A 17,925-nucleotide genomic window follows, 5' to 3' on the forward strand; every position below is an offset into this window, starting at 1 on the left:
GAAAAACAATATGGAATGTATCCTTCCCCATTCATAGAACATATATAATATCCTTCATTAATTTCCCATAATTGGAATTTCAAACCCAATACAGATTTTGCTCATCTCCACCCCAAATTGCTTATAAAATTACTCCCCATTCATCATCCAAAAACAGAACTGCCATGGACTTCTTGTGGGCTTCATCACTCGTTTTAATGGCGACCGCCCTTCTTCTCTCCCATCAACTTCCTCTCATCTGTAAGCTTCCTCTCAAAATCTCTTTTAGTACATTAATGAACAAACAAACCGTGAAGAAAAAAGTTGCGTTGAATTTGTGTTGGCAGGTGGCTTGGGCGGCATTGGAGTGAACTACGGGCTCAACGGCAATAATCTCCCGCAAGCAAACGATGTGATAAACCTGTACGGACGATGCGGCATAGATATCGTGCGGATATTTGAGCCAAACCACTACGTTTTGGATGCGTTGCGCGGCAAACCAAATGTCTTGTGGCTCGGAACCAGAAATGAAGACATACAGAGCTTCGCTGCGGACCAATTGGCTGCCAATGCTTGGGTTAACTCTCACGTGGTTCCTTATTATGCCGACGTCAATATTGCTTACATCACCGTCGGTAATGAAGTCATTCCCGGGGACGCAGCGGCACCCTTCGTTGCTAATGCCATCAGAAACATTATGCAGGCGCTCGTTGTCACCGGCGTCAAACGAGACATAAAGGTAATATTTGAAATCAAGTTAAATTACGAATTTGATCCATATTATTATTTTAATTTCATTAGTTTACTTATGCGACATTTAATACATAAGTAGATCCGACTAAAAATTGTTTGAGTAATTAAGAATATGTCACTTTAGAAAATTAATAAGAGCTCGTGATCAATGTTTAAGCAAATATTTTTCAAACGAATCATTGTAATTTTAAAAAGTTTCAATTTTGATCTCTACAATTTGAATTTTCAATTTAGTCTAATATGGTTTCAAAATTTTCAATTTCGTCACTATAATTTAGTCATGGTTCAATCTAGTTTTCATAGTTTTAAAAGTTAAATTTCAATTTTATTTTTATGGTTTGGGTTTAATCTAATCCCTTTAATTTTAAAAGTTTCAAAAATAGTATAAAGTGTTATTATTATTACCATATATGAACATGTGTATGACATGTTTATTATTATTATTACTATTTTTGCAATGAATTATTGTTTTCTATTTATAGATAACCATATTTGTTAACATAGTATTAGCTAAAAGAAGTAAGGAACAGTAAATGGGTGGGTATTTTACCGAGTAAGGCAAATAGTTTTTCGATAACTTTTGGAGGTTTAACCTAAAAATAATTATCAAATTAAAACTTTTAAAATTTTGTTGGTGTGGATTAAATTGAAATTAAGCGAAATTCATATCCACAAATTCGTAATTTAATCTTAAAACCATATAAACTTGTTATATATATATAGTCTTTTATATTTATCCATAAATTATCAATTTCTTTGCACAGGTAACAACGGTGGTCCACATGAGTGTCATTGGAGTTTCGTATCCCCCATCGACTGGAGCATTCACCGATGCTGCTGCAGGACCTTTGAGCGAAATCGCAAAGGTGGTGGGCTCTAGCGGTGCACCATTATTGTTGAATGTATACCCATATTTCGCGTACGCGTCGAACCCACAACAAATCCCACTAAATTACGCCCTGTTCACTTCCACGACGCCGGTAGTGGTGGATGGAAATTTGAACTACTACAATCTATTTGATGCCATGGTGGATTCTTTCTATGCGGCGCTGGAGAAGATTGGCGCTGTTGATGTGAGACTGGAGATTTCGGAGACTGGGTGGCCCACAAAAGGAAACCAACCATTTACTAGTATTGATAATGCAGTGACGTATAACAAAAATTTCATGAACCATGTAGCGAGTGGTGCAGGAACTCCAAAGAGGCCAAAGGTGAAGTATAATGGGATCTTGTTTGAAATGTTCAACGAAGATCTTAAGTTGGCTGGAGTTGAACAGAATTTTGGATTCTTTTATCCCAATATGCAGCCAGTTTATCCATTTTGGAATTGCTAATTAAAAAGAAAAAAATACAGAAATTCATAAATATCGGTGACAATTCAAGTGTTGCTTGCTTCAATTGCTGGTAACATCTTCTACTCCATATACTTCAAATAAATTTCATCAAAATGTTGCAATTATATATATATTAAATTGTCTCTAAACCTAGAAATAGTTTGAAATTAGATTTTGTTGTTCTTTAATCATTGTAAAATGCTCTGATAATCCCTAGACTACAATTTAAGACTACATTAATATTTGTTTTTAATCTACCATTTCTAATAGAGCAGTTGCAATTATAGTAAAAATATTTAGTAAAATGAGTAAAATGCAACTGCATTTATTTTTTTTAAATATAACAATTTTTTTTATTTTAAGAAAAGGGGGGTAGAATTTTAAAATGACAACTTTACCAAAATTATATACAATTGTAATATATATGTAATATATCGGTCATATATATGACTACTGATATATGTATGTGATATACATATGATATACTACTGATATGAGTATCTGATATATTTGCAATATGTATGTGATACACATCTGATATACTACTTATATATGAGTGCTTGTACAATATGTGTGAGATATAAATTTGATATACTACTGATATGAGTGTCTGATATATTACAGTATTTGATATACTATTTATATAAGTGAAATTTTGTGCTATATTTGAAGATATATTTTGAAATACATAAAAAATTTTTGCTGCACTCTCCTATTTTTAATTTTATAAAATTTAATAGCCTTTACTAATTATTTTTCAATTTTCTTTTTGTCAAAAATGGACATGGTTTAACAAAATAATAATAATAAAATGACCCCAAATCAATGTTTTTGAAAACCAAGCTGACCACTAATTAATCATTTTAAAAATAATATTTAAATTTCAAATACTATAATTCCAAGTACTATTCTAAACAACACAGTAATTTATGAAGTTTGTACCTAACGAAGAGAATTGATATAAATTTTTAAATCAAGTAAAACATTACATTAAATTTTAAAATATGAAAAAAAAATGTGATTTTACACAGTAATTTATTAAATTACTTTTTTAGTACAACATATAGGGAGTATGGAACTCATGATCTTTTAATCGAAAATAGGTACCAAGTTATATTCAGGTTGACTTATTAAATTTAAATGTATAATCTCAACACTTTATATATACATTAAAAAATTATTTATAACATTAATTTTAACGGATTAGTAGATTAGACGAGCATTTTGTATATAAATATTTACCCTATGAAATTTAAAGTCAATGTTTATTGTTCACGCACAAAGTCAACGGAATAAGGGGTTTTTTTTCTGTTAAAAAAAATAAAAATAAGGGCTTTTTGAAAGGTTGGAGTGAAGTAGGTTCAGAAAGCTTGTCTTTTAAATTTAATTTCATTTGATAAAAAAAACTAATTTAATTTAAACTCATACATGTTTATACATAAATGGATAAATTTAAATTTAGTCTAATAATATTTTATTATTAATATCTTTTTTAAAAAATATATTATGTAAGAAAATATTTAAGACTACAACTTATAAAAAGTTTACCAAGTTTTATTGTTATTGTTATTCACTTCTACATAAAATTAACTATTACGGCTTAATTTGGTAAAATTTTGTTCTTATTTGTTAGTCAATATTCTTTTATCTAAATTTGTCATTGTACTCCAAAAAAAAAAAATTCTAATTTTATCATTGTTTTAGAAAAAAATCTTTGAAGTCTTAACCAGATTTAAAAGCATTTTCAAAAAAAAAAAAAAACAAACAAACTAGATTTAAAACTTAAAAGCGATAAATAGGTTTCAAAATTTAGGTAAGATTTGAATTTACAGAGATTTTGTAAGTAGATTACGAAAAATAATTGATACTGTATAAACACAATTGAAAAAAGTAAAAAATAAGATGCTAATTTTTAAAATTAATTTTGAATTAAGAATAATTATGCAATTTTAGTGTATAAATTTTTAGTTGGAAGGGAATGGTTTGGTGCGTGGTTTAATTTTAATGGAAAAAGGATATTATTTTCTCCTGTGAAGAGTGCCGTTCTTCGCATGTTACATTTCCAGTATCAATCTCTCCTATTCGCTTCTTCCAATTCCCTCTTCGTTCTCGTCGTCTCTCGCATGGCGGACCAATAAGCAAGAACTCAATTCCCATTTGATATCAGACGAAAATTCAATCCCCATTTTGCCCAACCTCTCCCCCGATTCGTCCGTTCATCTGCTGCCTTCTCCCAGTCCGATAGTTTTGCATTCTCTGAGACGCATTGCTTGGATACAGGGTACCCTCGAGCAGTTACCGAAACTCGTTTCGTTTTACGTTTGTTTGAATTTCAATCACTGCTGTGAAGGTTAGTATTATTTATCAATCCCTCCGTAGTTCTCATTTGCTAGGATTTACTTTGGTTTATTTTGGTTCTGAGATTGTTCGTTTGTAATTATGGGTTCTGGAATCGAACTTAATGTTATGTAGCATGCTCTAGGGTTTTATTTTGTGCACTTCTGCAGTTGTTTTCTCTGATATTTTACTCCTCTTTAGGGGGTCTTCCGATTGAATTTTTTGCGGGGTTTCAAGTGTTGCTTCGAAATTCTGAGTCTTCTTCCTCTGTCACCGTAGATATAATCTCCATTCCTATTTCTACCGCCATTCTACGCTGAGATGAAGGGCTTCTGAGTTATTGACGCCTGCTTCCAATCCGTTATTTGGGGAAGATGGATGAGGGAAAGAGAGTCGTTCTTCTTCATTCCATTGCACTTTCTTTCAAATAGTCTTTACATCATTGCCATTGCATTATTTTGTGGTATGGCTTCGAATCTTCGCAAATGGCGATTTTGCTGAATGTTCAGAGGTTTCAAGCAATATTGTTTTTGTAAATCAAAGCTCAGTAATGATGCCACTGTCATGCATGGATATGTTCAGCTTGTAGTGATTATGATTTCCAAGGCAAAATTTGCTGTCAGAGGAGAATAAATCTGCAAGACAGGGTGGGAGTTAGCAAGTCTCTAGATAAGGATTAAGATTTTTATTTAGCCTTAGTCAAATCCTTCCTTTCCATCCTTCAAAAAATTTTAATCTTGGCATCCGTTCTACTAGTTTCTTGTCTAACTATTTCCTTTCATTGATGCCTCTATATACATTTATAGCAGTTTCATGCTTTTCTGCGGACATTAGGAAGGACTAGTACTTCTGGTGGTGTCTTGTCTTAATAATTATTCAAAGAATGTGGTAAAGGATGCAACACGAGTTACGCTGTTATTTTTGATCATGTTTATTACTCATTATGGAAAAAAGTGAACCTACGTTAGTTCCAGAGTGGCTGAGAAGTTCTGGAAGTCTTTCCGGGAGTGGGATTTCAGCCCAACAATTTGCATCGTCTTCTTCTCACTCAGGTATTTTGTAGTTTACAATATTTCTGACGCCAATATTTTTCAATTTCTATGCTATCTTATTTTTATTTTAAAGAATATATTGTTGAATTGTCTCTCTTTCTTTGCCGTTAAGAACTTCTTATCTATATTTCACTATTTTCAGTAATATGTTATCACTTATTGTTCAATAGATGTTTCGTCTCAAGCTCATTACTCAAGAAGTAGAACTTCAAAGAGCATTAGCGATATAGATAAATCACACCTTGATTTATTGGATTGGTCATCTTCATCAAGCTCAAGGAGGAATTCTAGTAATGGCTCTGGAAAGAATGCTTATAGTAGTTTTAATAGGAATCATCGTGATAGGGACCGTGAGAAGGAGAAAGAAATGTCAAATCTTGGGGACCCTTGGCGTCATGACTTTTCTGGCCCTCTGGTGAATATCTTTTCCAGTAGAGTTGAGAAGGAAACTTTGCGGCGTTCTCATTCAATGGTGTCTAGGAAGCAAGGTGATTTATTTCCCCAAAGAGTTGCTGTCGACTTGAAAAGTGGAGGCTATAATCGTAAGACGAATGGTAATGGTTATCATTCAGGAAGTACCATTAACGGTATCACTGATAAGGCTGTTTTTGATAAGGATTTTCCATCACTTGGATCAGAAGATAGGCAAGGAGGACCAGATGTAGGAAGAGTATCATCTCCCGGCTTGACCACATCTCAGAGCTTGCCTATTGGAAGTTCAGCTTTGATGGGTCGGGAAGGATGGACATCAGCTCTGGCTGAGGTGCCAACTATAATCACAGGCTGTACAGCTGCTCCATCATCCGTTCAACAAACTGTTGCTGCCAATTCTGGGTTGGGGTCCCCAAATGCAACAACCCCGCGTAAGATGGCTGAAGCATTAACACAGGCACCATCAAGAGCTCGTGTTGTGCCTCAGTCAACCGAGGTAGTTACTTCCCCCTAACATTTGTAGAAAACATTTGCTGCAGTTTTCCTAATGGTCATTCTTTGTTTGTAGTTATCTGTCAAGACACAGAGGCTTGAGGAATTGGCTATTAAGCAGTCCAGGCAATTAATCCCAGTGACACCTTCAATGCCTAAAGTTTCTGTAAGCTTTTCCGGTTATACTATTTTTTGTAGTTCAGAATTCTGGAAATCTATTTGTTAATGGTTCATGCTAGGAAATATATATTTTTCCATATTCTTCTGTTTATCCTGTTTGTGTCTCGAATTGCTCCCTTATCATCTGCCCAATCCTAGTAATAAAGAATTGCTTGAGATGTGGAAATTTTTTATCCATGGACAGTAACTCTCTTTAGGAATTTTTTGCGGGTTATACTTATATTTCTTGTCATGGTAATCTTGGGCCTACTATGTTTTTTGATACAAAATATGGGTAATGGATGATATGATTTGGATATTATGTTGGCATAGGAGGCAAATTGTTATTACCTGTTTACCCATTAGGTTTACGTCATTGAGTACATGATCACGAGAACATGTTGGTAGCAAGTGGAATATTCTAGTTAATATGTGAATAAAAAACTTCAGTTATAAAATGGAAATGCAACGAGTTCATTCTCATCATTAAACTTAAGCATGTATGATCTTATTTTATTGCTGAATATGGAAGATGTAATTGTGACGGTGTGAGTATGTCTTAGCTGAATTTTCTTTGAAAAAATTTAATGCAAGGCAAGTTTAAAATGATGAGAATATGAAGACGTTGCCTCCATGTTCAGCTAAAAATCTTAGCCAATTGAACAAGATTGAGACTAAAAAAAGTCTTACTCACGTGTAAGCTCCTGAATTATCAGTATGAAAGAGATATTTATAAATGAGACTGACTAAGTATTATAAACTGTTTAGAACTGGAGCTCCATAAGGATACAAAAGAAACATTTTCTCAAGGTTCTTTGTAGGAGTCTTGGAAAATTCTTCTATTTATTTGAACGGAAACCTCCCATAAAACAGATCAATGCCTTGCAGCCACGATCTCAATTCTCACTTATGGCTCCCTCGTCCCCAAACATCCTATTCCACTTCAACCCATTGTCTTTTTAGTATTTGATATTGCAGCTGGACCCATACAGTCCAGAGGATCCTACCTTATCATAAAAACGAACAGTTCCCAGTGTCTTTTTAGTATTTGATATTGTTCTCCTTCATTAGATAGAAACGTTGCAAGCAGGCCTTATTGTACTCAGTTTCATTGTGTTAGTCCTGTCTTGAGCCATACTGATTGGCGATTGCATAGTTCTGTATCTTTGACACACTCCGTCTGAAATTCTGATTTGAGAATCTTCTGCAACCTTATACATGTGTAGAAGATAATTGTAACGAATAACTGAATTTGTCGATTGCAAACCTTTGAATTATCTCAGATTTGTTGGCTGATTTTCTTCTCAGGTTCTTAATTCGTTTGAGAAATCCAAGTCCAAAGGAGCATCCAGAACTGCTGAACTGAATGTGCCTGCCAAGGGCGGTCCACAACAACTAGTGCAGCATAATAGTCAAACTCTTCGAGGTGGACAAGTCAAGTCTGATTCTCCAAAGACCTCTCATGGGAAATTTCTGGTTCTTAAACCAGTGTGGGAAAATGGCATGTTAAAAGATGCCTCAAGTCCTATTAGTAACGTCAACAGTAGAACTGCAAATTGTCAGTTTTCTCTTGCCTCTTCAGCTACCACTACCTCTTCGAGGAATCAAAACATCCTGAATCCTCCATCGTCTCTGGAGCGGAAGGTGGCTGCCTTAGATTTGAAATCAGGATCCACTTTGGAAAAGAGACCACCTTCTACTCAATTGCAAAGCAGGAATGATTTCTTTAATCTCATAAAGAAGAAAACTTTGGTGAATGGTTCCACTTGTCTCCAAGATTCAGGCATTGGCTCATCTCCCCTCAAGGAGAAATCTGGGGTAGTAAACGGGGAAGTAGCTGGTGCTGTGGTGCACCCTTCTACTGTTACAGATGATGAGGTGACTATCAATGGCAAGATCACTGAAGAGGTTCAGAGGTTTTCTGAGTCTGTGAATAAGAGTTTGAGCCCTAACATAACATTATGTTCAGATGAGGAAGAGGCTGCATTTCTTCGTTCTCTTGGATGGGAAGAAAATTCAGGAGAGGATGAAGCGCTTACGGAAGAGGAGATTAATGCTTTTTATCAGCGGGTAAATGCTGCTTGCTTCCTGTCTGGTCATTAAATTACTTACTTTCTGCATTACTTGGTTATCACTGATTAATTTCAAGGTCAGTTTTCTTATTGAATGCAATTTGGCGTCAGTGTCCAGGAATGAGTCTGGTATTTTCTTTTATGGAATTTTTTTTTTTAATTTCTATACAAGTGCTTAATTGTGTTTAGAACTTGCTGGTGAATAATATGCTGGTCCCAGCTGGAACTTAAATTAGACCATTTTTGAAGCCATTATTTTTTGATTGGGAGGTCTAAATCACCATAGGCCTGACTAGTTGTCAACAGGACATGTTATAAACTCAGAAGACCCTGAAGTCATGGGTTCTATTCTTGTGATCACTAACCTAAGAAATTAAATATTATTGGGTTCTCAATGTTAAATATATGCTTTGTTTAGTTGTTTCAAGAGACAAGTTAAGGTGCTCATAAGCTAGATTAGACATTGGACATTACGATTAAGAAAGGGGAAATAAATCATGATTTTGTAAGTTTGAGATACAAATTATGCATTAGGCAATAGAAATCAAACCTGACATTGTCGCTTCATTTTTTCCTTTTTCCCATATCATTTCGGGGGGACAAGGGTCTACTATTTTGATGTTTGCCCATTAGTATATTTATGATTTGGTCAACAATATCTCTGTTCAGTAAAGTTTGGCTTTAGACAAATTGGGTTAAGATAATTTAAGAACTCAGTCATATGCATACAACATTTTCGGGCACTTACACCTTGCACGATTGTTTTGTTGCAGTACATGGTACTGAATCCATCTTTGAAGCAGATCAGATGTACATCACCAGGACCTTCCAATGCTGTCTGAATATGATAAGCTTTCTTGTGGGACCTTTGTCAGTTAGACTTATCTGACAGGTGATCCCAAATGCCTGATATCAAATTGTTTTTGTGGTAAATTGTGTAGGGTTTTCTCCCATTTTTCTTTTAACGAGTAAAAGAAAAATTTGACAGTGTTGGGCAGGAAGCAGAGAGTGAGTATTGGTTTGGCCATGGTGCAATATGTCATAGGTTACGAAATCTCTGGTTTGCCTACAACTGATTTTTTGGTTCCTCTGAAAGACAGTTGGGAAAGGGTTGGATAGGTGATGTACTTTTGTTTGCGGTTGCAGCTGAAGATGGCACTGCAATTTGCATATTTCCTGGTATTTTGGCCCTTTTGTTACTTTTTAAGAGTGATCCCATTAAAAGGCCTGATTTGCTTTTCATGCTTTTACAGAGGTAAAAAAGGTAAAATTTTTAATTTTAACCGTTACTTTGTCCTAGTTTCTTCATATGGATAATTTACGATATTACCAGTAGAATTCATGCTTAGTTTCTTCTTCTTCTTCTTCTTTTTTGGCTTGTGATTATGCTTTATCTTATTGCAGTTTATTATGAAATATTACAATTAAACATTATAACTCTTCAATCCCAACATATATAAATGTTTTTGGAAGACAGGAAAAGGATGAAGCAGTTAACATTTCCTATTATGGACTATTGATATCAAATTGGGCGGTGCTTGTTTATGCACTAAATATCTAAAATTGTTAAAAAAATTTATATGTTTTTGACTCTGCAGCCTCCATGGCCACTGAGAGCATGTTTGAGAGAATTTTTATTTTGATTTTTAAATTTTTGTTAAGATCTTGAAATCAAATGTGCTTTAATCATATGGCTTTTTCATTAGTGGGGATTATTTAATTCTCTTTAATATACAGTAACGTATAAATGACCACCATATTGGACCTAGAAATTATTAAATTCTAGGTTACGATAATTGGTAGACTAACTCATTTTTATGAAGCCTTGGGCCAACCACATGAAACGATCAAATTCCGTCCACAATTTATCTACTTTTGCAGCCAACTTACTCGGATTATATTTTATATATACAAATATTTTTATTCTAAAAGTAATTTTGAAAAGTACAGTTTCTTAAAAATTATCTAGATTTCCCAGTTTTTTTTTTCTTTTAAATGAAATCATCTTATTAATAGAGAATTTTAAGAAAGATTATAATTCAAAAGGAAGAATATAAGATTAAAATGGTCTTTTGAAGAGGCAACTCTACCGCATTCTAGTTTGTTTGAGTAATAAATCTTTATTATTTTTTTTTTTTTTGGTACAATATGTGTGGGGAAGTGGGTTTGAGTTCACCAAAAAAATTAGGCCCTGAATTAAAAATAATATGAATAAATCAGAGTAATAAATATACTTGAATGAATGTTCCTAAATTGTGATATAGATTGAGAAGGCAAGTACATATCTCTACGCTACGCAGAGGTGATAAATAAGTAAGATGTTCGAGTCCGGGAAGCGGTGTAATATTTTAATACAATAAAAGGGAAAAAGAAGAACAGAGATACAGTGGGAAGATTGGCAGTTTGTTTTGTTTCCTTAAGCGCAGGAAGGTTCTTGAAAGGCGCTGAATCTGCGGCTGGTCTGGTCCATATGGCAGAGGCCTAGAGAATTGTAAGAATTGAAGAATGGCCTTCAGCTTCACCGAAAGGCCAAATATTTGTTTTCGTAACCCCTGCGGCTCGCACCTCCCTTAGCTTCTGCAAATTCCAAATTGCAATAACCCGCCCCCAGATATGCCCCTTCCTATGTTTGGTTTACCTGCAGCAGCCCAACTCATGATTTCCCTTTCCCTTTCCCTTTAATCTCTCACATCATGTGCCTTCTTTCTTTCTGATTCAATTTTGGTGCCTACTTCCTTTGAATTCCATTCTCTCTTTTTATAATTCCTTTTTTGGCTGTTGAAAGTCTCCATGCGCCAATTCCCTTCGGCTTCACTCATTCCATTTCTACAATTACTTACTACTCCGACTTTGCGAGACTTCCTCCCTTGACTTCCACTTTAAAATCTTTCATTACCCCTCCGACTCAACGCTTAAATAACAATCAACATTACAATTTAATTTAATTACTAATTTTAATTTCATTACTACATATATCCATCCATGAAGACCCGCATTTTCTCGGACCCAAACCGACTTCTCTCTCTCACAACAAAATTCAGGATAAAAGAAATATTGAATAATCTAATGAACCTGATGGGTATGGGCAATTTTGTTTTTGCCTTTTCTTTTTCTTTTTTTGTCTTCTTCTTCAGGCATGGTTCCTATATAAGGCTTCATCCTCTCCATTTATTTCGCTCAGAAACCCTACTGATCCCATCCATAAGGTTGGAGCTGGACACCCCAATCAAATTCCATAAACCTCTCATTCTCTTCCATGGCCACTTCAGTGCGTAACCGTCAGTTTCCTCATTTGGAACCCTCCTTCAATGGCGGCGTTCGTAACTGTAACTTTCCGAGCTCCATTTCAGAATTCGTTAATCCGAAGAAGCCGGTAACAATGGCGGACGACGACGATTTCTCCAGCGACGAGGATAACGAGTCTGATTTCAGTGATTTGATTCGAAAAGGCATGAGCGAATTGGAGCCGTCGATTTTGGACGCTAGAGATTTGGGGACGGTGGATGCCTGGATCCAGCGAAATGCTTCCATGATCCGTCTCACGGGGAAGCATCCTTTCAATTCGGAGGCTCCGTTGGCGCGTTTGATGCACCACGGCTTCATCACGCCGGTCCCGCTCCATTACGTTCGGAACCACGGTCCGGTGCCCATGGCGAAGTGGGACGACTGGACCGTCGAGGTTTGCGGGCTCGTAAAAAATCCGACCCGGTTCACAATGGACCAACTCGTCCGCGAGTTCCGCACCCGCGAGTTCCCGGCCACGCTCGTCTGCGCCGGCAACCGCCGCAAGGAGCAGAACATGGTGAAGCAAACCATCGGCTTCAACTGGGGCGCCGCCGCGGTCTCCACGTCGGTCTGGCGGGGGGTCCCACTGCGCGACGTTTTGAAGCGCTGCGGCATCTTCAGCAGCAAAAAGGGCGCGCTGAACGTGTGCTTCGAGGGAGCAGAGTCTTTGCCAGGCGGCGGCGGGTCCAAATACGGGACCAGCCTCAGAAAGGAAATAGCCATGGACCCCGCAAGAGACATGATCTTAGCTTACATGCAAAACGGCGAAGTTTTGACGCCCGACCACGGGTTCCCAGTTAGATTAATCGTGCCCGGATTCATCGGTGGCAGAATGGTAAAATGGCTCAAGCGCATTATCGTGACCACACAAGAATCAGATAGCTACTACCATTACAGAGATAACAAGGTCCTCCCTTCCCATGTGGATGCAGAATTGGCAAACTCAGAAGGTACAAATAATTCTTAAATCCAGCATGAAACTATATATGGTTCTTTTTTTTTTTTGAATTATTAATTTGTTGAATTCTGTGGCATGCAGCTTGGTGGTACAAGCCGGAGTATGTTATTGGCGAGTTGAACATAAACTCGGTGATAACGACGCCATGCCACGAGGAAATCTTGCCGATAAATTCATGGACGACGCAGCGGCCGTACACGTTGAGGGGATACGCGTACTCGGGTGAGTTTTTTAACATTTATTACGTGAGTTTGTTGGGTTGGGGGAGTTTCAGATAATTAATTATTAAAATGAATGAATGAACAGGAGGGGGGAAGAAAGTGACACGTGTGGAGGTGACGATGGATGGGGGAGAGTCATGGCACGTGTGCGCGTTGGATCGGCCTGAGAAGGGAAACAAATACGGCAAATATTGGTGTTGGTGCTTCTGGTCACTGGAGGTGGAGGTGCTGCACCTGCTTGGAGCCAAGCAAATTGCAGTCCGCGCCTGGGATGAGACCTTCAACACTCAGCCCGAGAACCTCATATGGAATCTCATGGTAATTAAAATTTGAATTTCTTAAATCCCTTTTATCCATGGTGTTGGTTTTCAGTGCTTAATTACTTCTTTAATGCAACAGGGAATGATGAACAATTTCTGGTTCCGAGTGAAAACAAACATGTGCAAGCCACACAAAGGAGAGATCGGAATCGTTTTTGAGCACCCAACTTTACCGGCCAACCAAGCCGGCGGCTGGATGGCCAAAGAGAGGCATCTCGAAATTTCAACGGAAACCAACCAAAGCTTGAAGAAAAGCGTCTCCACTCCCTTCATCAACACCGCTTCAAAAACGTACTCAATGTCGGACGTCAAAACGCACAACTCAGACCAATCCGCCTGGATCGTCGTCCACGGCCACGTCTACGACTGCACCCGCTTTCTCAAGGACCACCCCGGCGGCGCCGACAGCATTCTCATCAACGCCGGCACCGACTGCACCGAGGAATTCGACGCCATCCACTCCGACAAAGCCAAGAAAATGCTCGAGGATTATCGGATCGGCGAGTTGATCACCACGGGTTACACCTCGGATTCCTCCTCCTCTAATTCGCCTAACAACTCCGTCCACGGCCCGGCTTCCATTAACAGTCCGTTCCATTTAACTCCAATCACAGAGATTACTCCGCCGACGAGGCGCGTCGCTCTCGTGCCGCGTGAGAAAATCCCGTGCAAACTAATTTCCAAAACCTCAATCTCGCATGACGTTAGACGGTTCAGATTCGCCTTGCCCTCGGCGGATCAAGTCCTCGGATTGCCTGTGGGGAAGCACATATTCCTCTGCGCGCGCGTCGACGGGAAGCTCTGTATGAGGGCTTACACCCCAACGAGCGGCGTCGATGAAGTGAGCCATTTCGATCTAGTGGTCAAGATTTATTTGAAGAACGTGCATCCTAAATTCCCCAACGGTGGGCCCATGTCGCAGCATTTGGAGTCGCTCCCGCTGGGTTCGGAGCTTGAAGTGAAAGGTCCATTGGGTCACATAGAATACGTGGGCCGCGGCAACTTTGTAGTGGACGGCAAGCGCAAGCACGCGAAGAAGCTAGCTATGTTGGCTGGTGGGACGGGGATCACGCCCATTTATCAAGTGGCGCAAGCGATTTTGAAGGATTCGGAGGACGAGACGGAGATGTTTTTGGTGTACGCTAACCGGACGGAGGATGATATTTTGCTGAGGGAGGAGATGGACGAGTGGGTGAAGAGTGATAAGAGGTTTAAAGTGTGGTACGTTGTGAAGGAAAGTGTTAGAGAAGGGTGGGAGTTCAGTGTGGGTGTTGTGACGGAGAGTATCATGAGGGAGCATCTTCCAAAAGCTTCAGTAGATACTTTAGCGTTGGCGTGTGGACCTCCGCCGATGATTAAGTTTGCCGTGCAACCCAACTTGGAGAAGATGAACTATGACACTGAGAGCTCATTACTGATTTTTTAGGATAACTGAAAGGGAGAGAGCAGAAGCTAGATATCCTTGACTGTTAACTCATCCTAAAATTTAGGGAGAGCAGAACTTGTTTAACCTACTTTAAGTTTAGTTACAGTGTAAAATATGTTTTTACTTAATTTTCTAGTGATTTCTATGTAAATTATCCTCAACCTCCTAAGAAAATATATTAGTGTTTGCAAAAGTTTACTCCTCCTCCACTACTCCTACGCATTACAATAATCGTTACAAATCCTGTAGATGGGAGAGGAAAAAACAACAGTGAGATTTTTCTTTTTTCATTTTTCTTTTTTTATTTACTCTTTCTTCAATTCTTCAATAATCTCTCTTTCACATTTCAAATTAGGAAAACAAATCTGTTATCTTGTTTAGGATTTTATTTTCAACAGCAATGGTGCAGTAGGGGTTCGGAAACTAGAGGAGTTGTGAAGGAGGAGGAGGGAAGAGTGAGAAAGAAAAGAGGAAAGGAGGAGGAGAGTGAGAGAAAAAGGGAGGGGAAAGATTTAAAAAAAAAAAAAAAATTCCCACATAAGTTTAAAGTAATATAAAAGGAATAAATATTGGAACATCACTAACGAGAGTTTGACTCATATACCTTTTAAAACTATTTCTAAAAGCTATATGAGAAGATGAACTATGACACTAAGAGCTGGTTCAATGAGGGGAGAGCTGGTCGGGATTATTCGTCCGATCGTTGTTTCTCCATGTTTTTTTAAAGTTTTTTACTACTATTTTGATTTCTTGCATTGATTTGTGTAGGTATCGTGTAACCTCTCAGTTCGCCTTTTTCTGTTGATGCTGAGGTAAGTAACTACCTATTACTAGCCCTATTTTCTCTCAGGCTCAATTGTATGCTATTTTGGAATATTAACATAAATCTTTTGATAACAATAACATTTTTTTTCTTTATATATATATATATATATGTTCGTCGTTTTCAATTCGAACAAAATATGAATTTTTTCTTCTTATACAGTAGTATATACCCTTTACTATAATTAACAAATCAAATTGTCTTGTGATTTTTTCTTGTAAGTAATATATACTAGCAGCAAGAATAGTGGGAGTGTATGGATGCTGCATTCGGGTGATATATTGGCACTGGGGGAGAAGCTTAAATGTCTTTTAAATTTGCATCATCATCAAATCCCTTGTTTTCCAAGTGATTGAAAAGCTTATTTTGCAGCATATTTCATATCTGCACTTTTATTCTTCATTTCCTCTGTTATTGTTTATTTTTTGTTACCTTTGTTTCTCGTGCAGATACATTTACGTTGTCATAAGGAATTTCTGTTTGAGCGTGGAGTGGAGTTTGAGTGCCATGGATGCATTCCTCTCGGTACGTCTTTCTATACTTCTTCGATACTCAGCTTAAGTAACTTATATAATGGTTGGTTGCTTGTATATTTTTTCATTTTGTGAAGTTGAGAATTTTAAAGGTTGAAGATAGCTTTAGTCAAAGACTCGTACTATTTTATTCGTAATTCTTCTGGATTGTTAATTTGAACTATCATCTCCCACCTTAAAGTTTGATGATCATGTACATTTTTACGTAACCAACATGTTTTTTTGAAAATAAATCATAAAATAGTTGTTTTAAAAATAATTCTAAACTTTGGACGATAAATTTTCTTCTAAATGCACAATCTTATATCGAATTGTTTTGTAGAGAATGATTTACTTAAGATAACAGCTTTATAGAAACATTTTTGGATTAATGGATTTTTAATAAATCATTGTTACGTCTACCCTAATTTTTAATCCATTTTCTTAAAATATTGTTTTTTTTTATAAGAATTTTAAAAAATATGGTTGGAAAAAGATAACACACGCGAAATATTTATAATTTATATGCTTCTAGATTTATACTTTTGAGCTAGTAGTTTAAAAGTATTTTCGGAAAAAATTAAGTAATGCTTTTAATCTTGCTCTTTTCAGTTAAAATCATCAAGTTTTCATTTAGAATTATTTAGTGAGGATTGATGGATTATAATTATTTAATAGGAAGAAATCCAATTTATAATCTTTCAATACTAGTACTACATTAAAATCAATTAAAAATAAATTTAATTTTCAAACATTAATGTTCATGGCAACACAAATATTTGTTGACACAAATTTAAATTGACACATTTTTCCTTTTGTCTAAAAAAGGATTAGATATTAACTATTTTAAACAGTTTAAATCTAAATGTTTAATATTTATGTCTACTAAACTAAATTTTTAGAAAATCACTCCGCTCCCAAAGTTCGCCATAAATAAAATTTGGTTTAAATCTTACCTGGCCGTTAGGCGTAAATTTCACGCTTTGACGGACTGCCAGCTGGCAAAGAGTCAAAGTTTGACTCGGTCAAAGTCATTGCGTCAAAATTACGCTGGCAAGTCCTATATATAGGGTTCGTTTGGCCTCTTCGTCCCGCGCTCGGTCCCTTTCTCTTCTGAACTTCTCTGTCGTCGTTCAGAAATAGGCGATATTCTTCCGATGATTGCTGGAATCGGAGATATTCTTCCGACCATTGTTCATGGATATTCATCAACACAGGCGAAATCGGACTCCCTTTCTTGTTCGCTGATGAAGAGCCCTGCACTACAAATTTATGATCAGCATTATTGAGTTTATTCCAACATTTTTGTGTACGAGTCTCTCTTGCTTATGGCTGTAATGACTTTGAATGCCTACGATTACGTTCCAACATACTGTAGGGTGTTGTTTTATCACGTTGCTAGCCTTCGTGGTATGTCAATATCCCTTGACTGGTCCAACCAATCTTTCCTATTTTGTTGATTTGTTTCCTTTTTTTTTTTTTTAATGTCTGATCATAGGGTAAAGTGGAGACATTGATCGAAGAAATTAATCATCAAGGATTGACGAGGTAGGCACAAGTCCACTGGGAAGTGGTTTGTGATTTTTCCATCTTTCATATCTGTGGCTACTTTAGCATAGAGTAATTATATTTCTCACTGGGTATCTCGATTGTAATCTCTGTTTTGATGTCGAAATTTAGAAAAGTAACATTTTCAAAAAAATTTAAGGATTGTTTAGCAACAACTAGTGTCTAAGAGTGGAGCCTCATATGGGAAGTACTTAAATAGTC

The 17,925-nt window shown here is 36.9% G+C and overlaps 3 protein-coding genes across 6 annotated transcripts; all 3 read left to right on the plus strand.

The window, feature by feature from the left end:
* Positions 1-197: 197 nt before the first annotated feature.
* LOC111007535 (glucan endo-1,3-beta-glucosidase-like) lies at positions 198-2,095 on the plus strand. The gene is made up of 3 exons (XM_022279938.2): positions 198-240; positions 327-718; positions 1,497-2,095. The coding sequence occupies exons 1-3, from the start codon at positions 198-200 to the stop codon at positions 2,064-2,066; spliced, it is 1,005 nt and encodes a 334-aa protein (XP_022135630.1). The 3' UTR covers positions 2,067-2,095.
* A 1,968-nt stretch (positions 2,096-4,063) lies between these two features.
* On the plus strand, positions 4,064-9,968 carry LOC111006934 (uncharacterized). Of its 4 annotated transcripts, none has more exons than XR_002600935.2 (7): positions 4,064-4,416; positions 4,605-5,455; positions 5,626-6,383; positions 6,456-6,545; positions 7,847-8,608; positions 9,384-9,502; positions 9,599-9,968. XR_002600935.2 is itself a non-coding variant. In XM_022279062.2 (7 exons), exons 3-7 carry the CDS (start codon positions 5,347-5,349, stop codon positions 9,450-9,452), a joined length of 1,788 nt encoding a protein of 595 aa, XP_022134754.1. In that variant the 5' UTR covers positions 4,064-4,416; positions 4,605-5,050; positions 5,213-5,346; the 3' UTR covers positions 9,453-9,968. The 4 variants fall into 4 exon arrangements, 3 of the variants coding, with proteins under 3 accessions (XP_022134754.1, XP_022134741.1, XP_022134762.1); XM_022279062.2 differs by having other exon boundaries at positions 4,605-5,050; positions 5,213-5,455; positions 9,384-9,968; XM_022279049.2 differs by having other exon boundaries at positions 4,683-5,455; positions 9,384-9,968.
* Positions 9,969-10,828: 860 nt separating this feature from the next.
* LOC111007507 (nitrate reductase [NADH]) lies at positions 10,829-15,087 on the plus strand. The gene is made up of 4 exons (XM_088120270.1): positions 10,829-12,845; positions 12,935-13,075; positions 13,160-13,392; positions 13,474-15,087. Exons 1-4 carry the CDS (start codon positions 11,867-11,869, stop codon positions 14,818-14,820), a joined length of 2,700 nt encoding a protein of 899 aa, XP_087976396.1. The 5' UTR covers positions 10,829-11,866; the 3' UTR covers positions 14,821-15,087.
* Positions 15,088-17,925: the final 2,838 nt, after the last annotated feature.

This window comes from Momordica charantia, assembly GCF_013281855.1.
Source record: "Momordica charantia cultivar OHB3-1 chromosome 11 unlocalized genomic scaffold, Mcharantia_2.0 BLBB01000011.1, whole genome shotgun sequence".
Lineage (NCBI taxonomy): Eukaryota > Viridiplantae > Streptophyta > Magnoliopsida > Cucurbitales > Cucurbitaceae > Momordica > Momordica charantia.

Excerpts from the sequence above, each read along its gene's own strand:
- LOC111007535 (XM_022279938.2), top strand. The coding sequence starts at position 198 with ATGGCGACCGCCCTTCTTCTCTCCCATCAACTTCCTCTCATCT. Across the intron at positions 241-326 it reads CCATCAACTTCCTCTCATCT|GTGGCTTGGGCGGCATTGGA; the intron begins GTAAGCTTCCTC and ends TTGTGTTGGCAG. Across the intron at positions 719-1,496 it reads GCGTCAAACGAGACATAAAG|GTAACAACGGTGGTCCACAT; the intron begins GTAATATTTGAA and ends TTCTTTGCACAG.
- LOC111006934 (XM_022279062.2), top strand. The coding sequence starts at position 5,347 with ATGGAAAAAAGTGAACCTACGTTAGTTCCAGAGTGGCTGAGAAGTTCT. Across the intron at positions 6,384-6,455 it reads TTGTGCCTCAGTCAACCGAG|TTATCTGTCAAGACACAGAG; the intron begins GTAGTTACTTCC and ends CTTTGTTTGTAG. Across the intron at positions 6,546-7,846 it reads CTTCAATGCCTAAAGTTTCT|GTTCTTAATTCGTTTGAGAA; the intron begins GTAAGCTTTTCC and ends TTTTCTTCTCAG.
- LOC111007507 (XM_088120270.1), top strand. The coding sequence starts at position 11,867 with ATGGCCACTTCAGTGCGTAACCGTCAGTTTCCTCATTTGGAACCCTCC. Across the intron at positions 13,076-13,159 it reads GAGGGGATACGCGTACTCGG|GAGGGGGGAAGAAAGTGACA; the intron begins GTGAGTTTTTTA and ends ATGAATGAACAG. Across the intron at positions 13,393-13,473 it reads ACCTCATATGGAATCTCATG|GGAATGATGAACAATTTCTG; the intron begins GTAATTAAAATT and ends TTAATGCAACAG.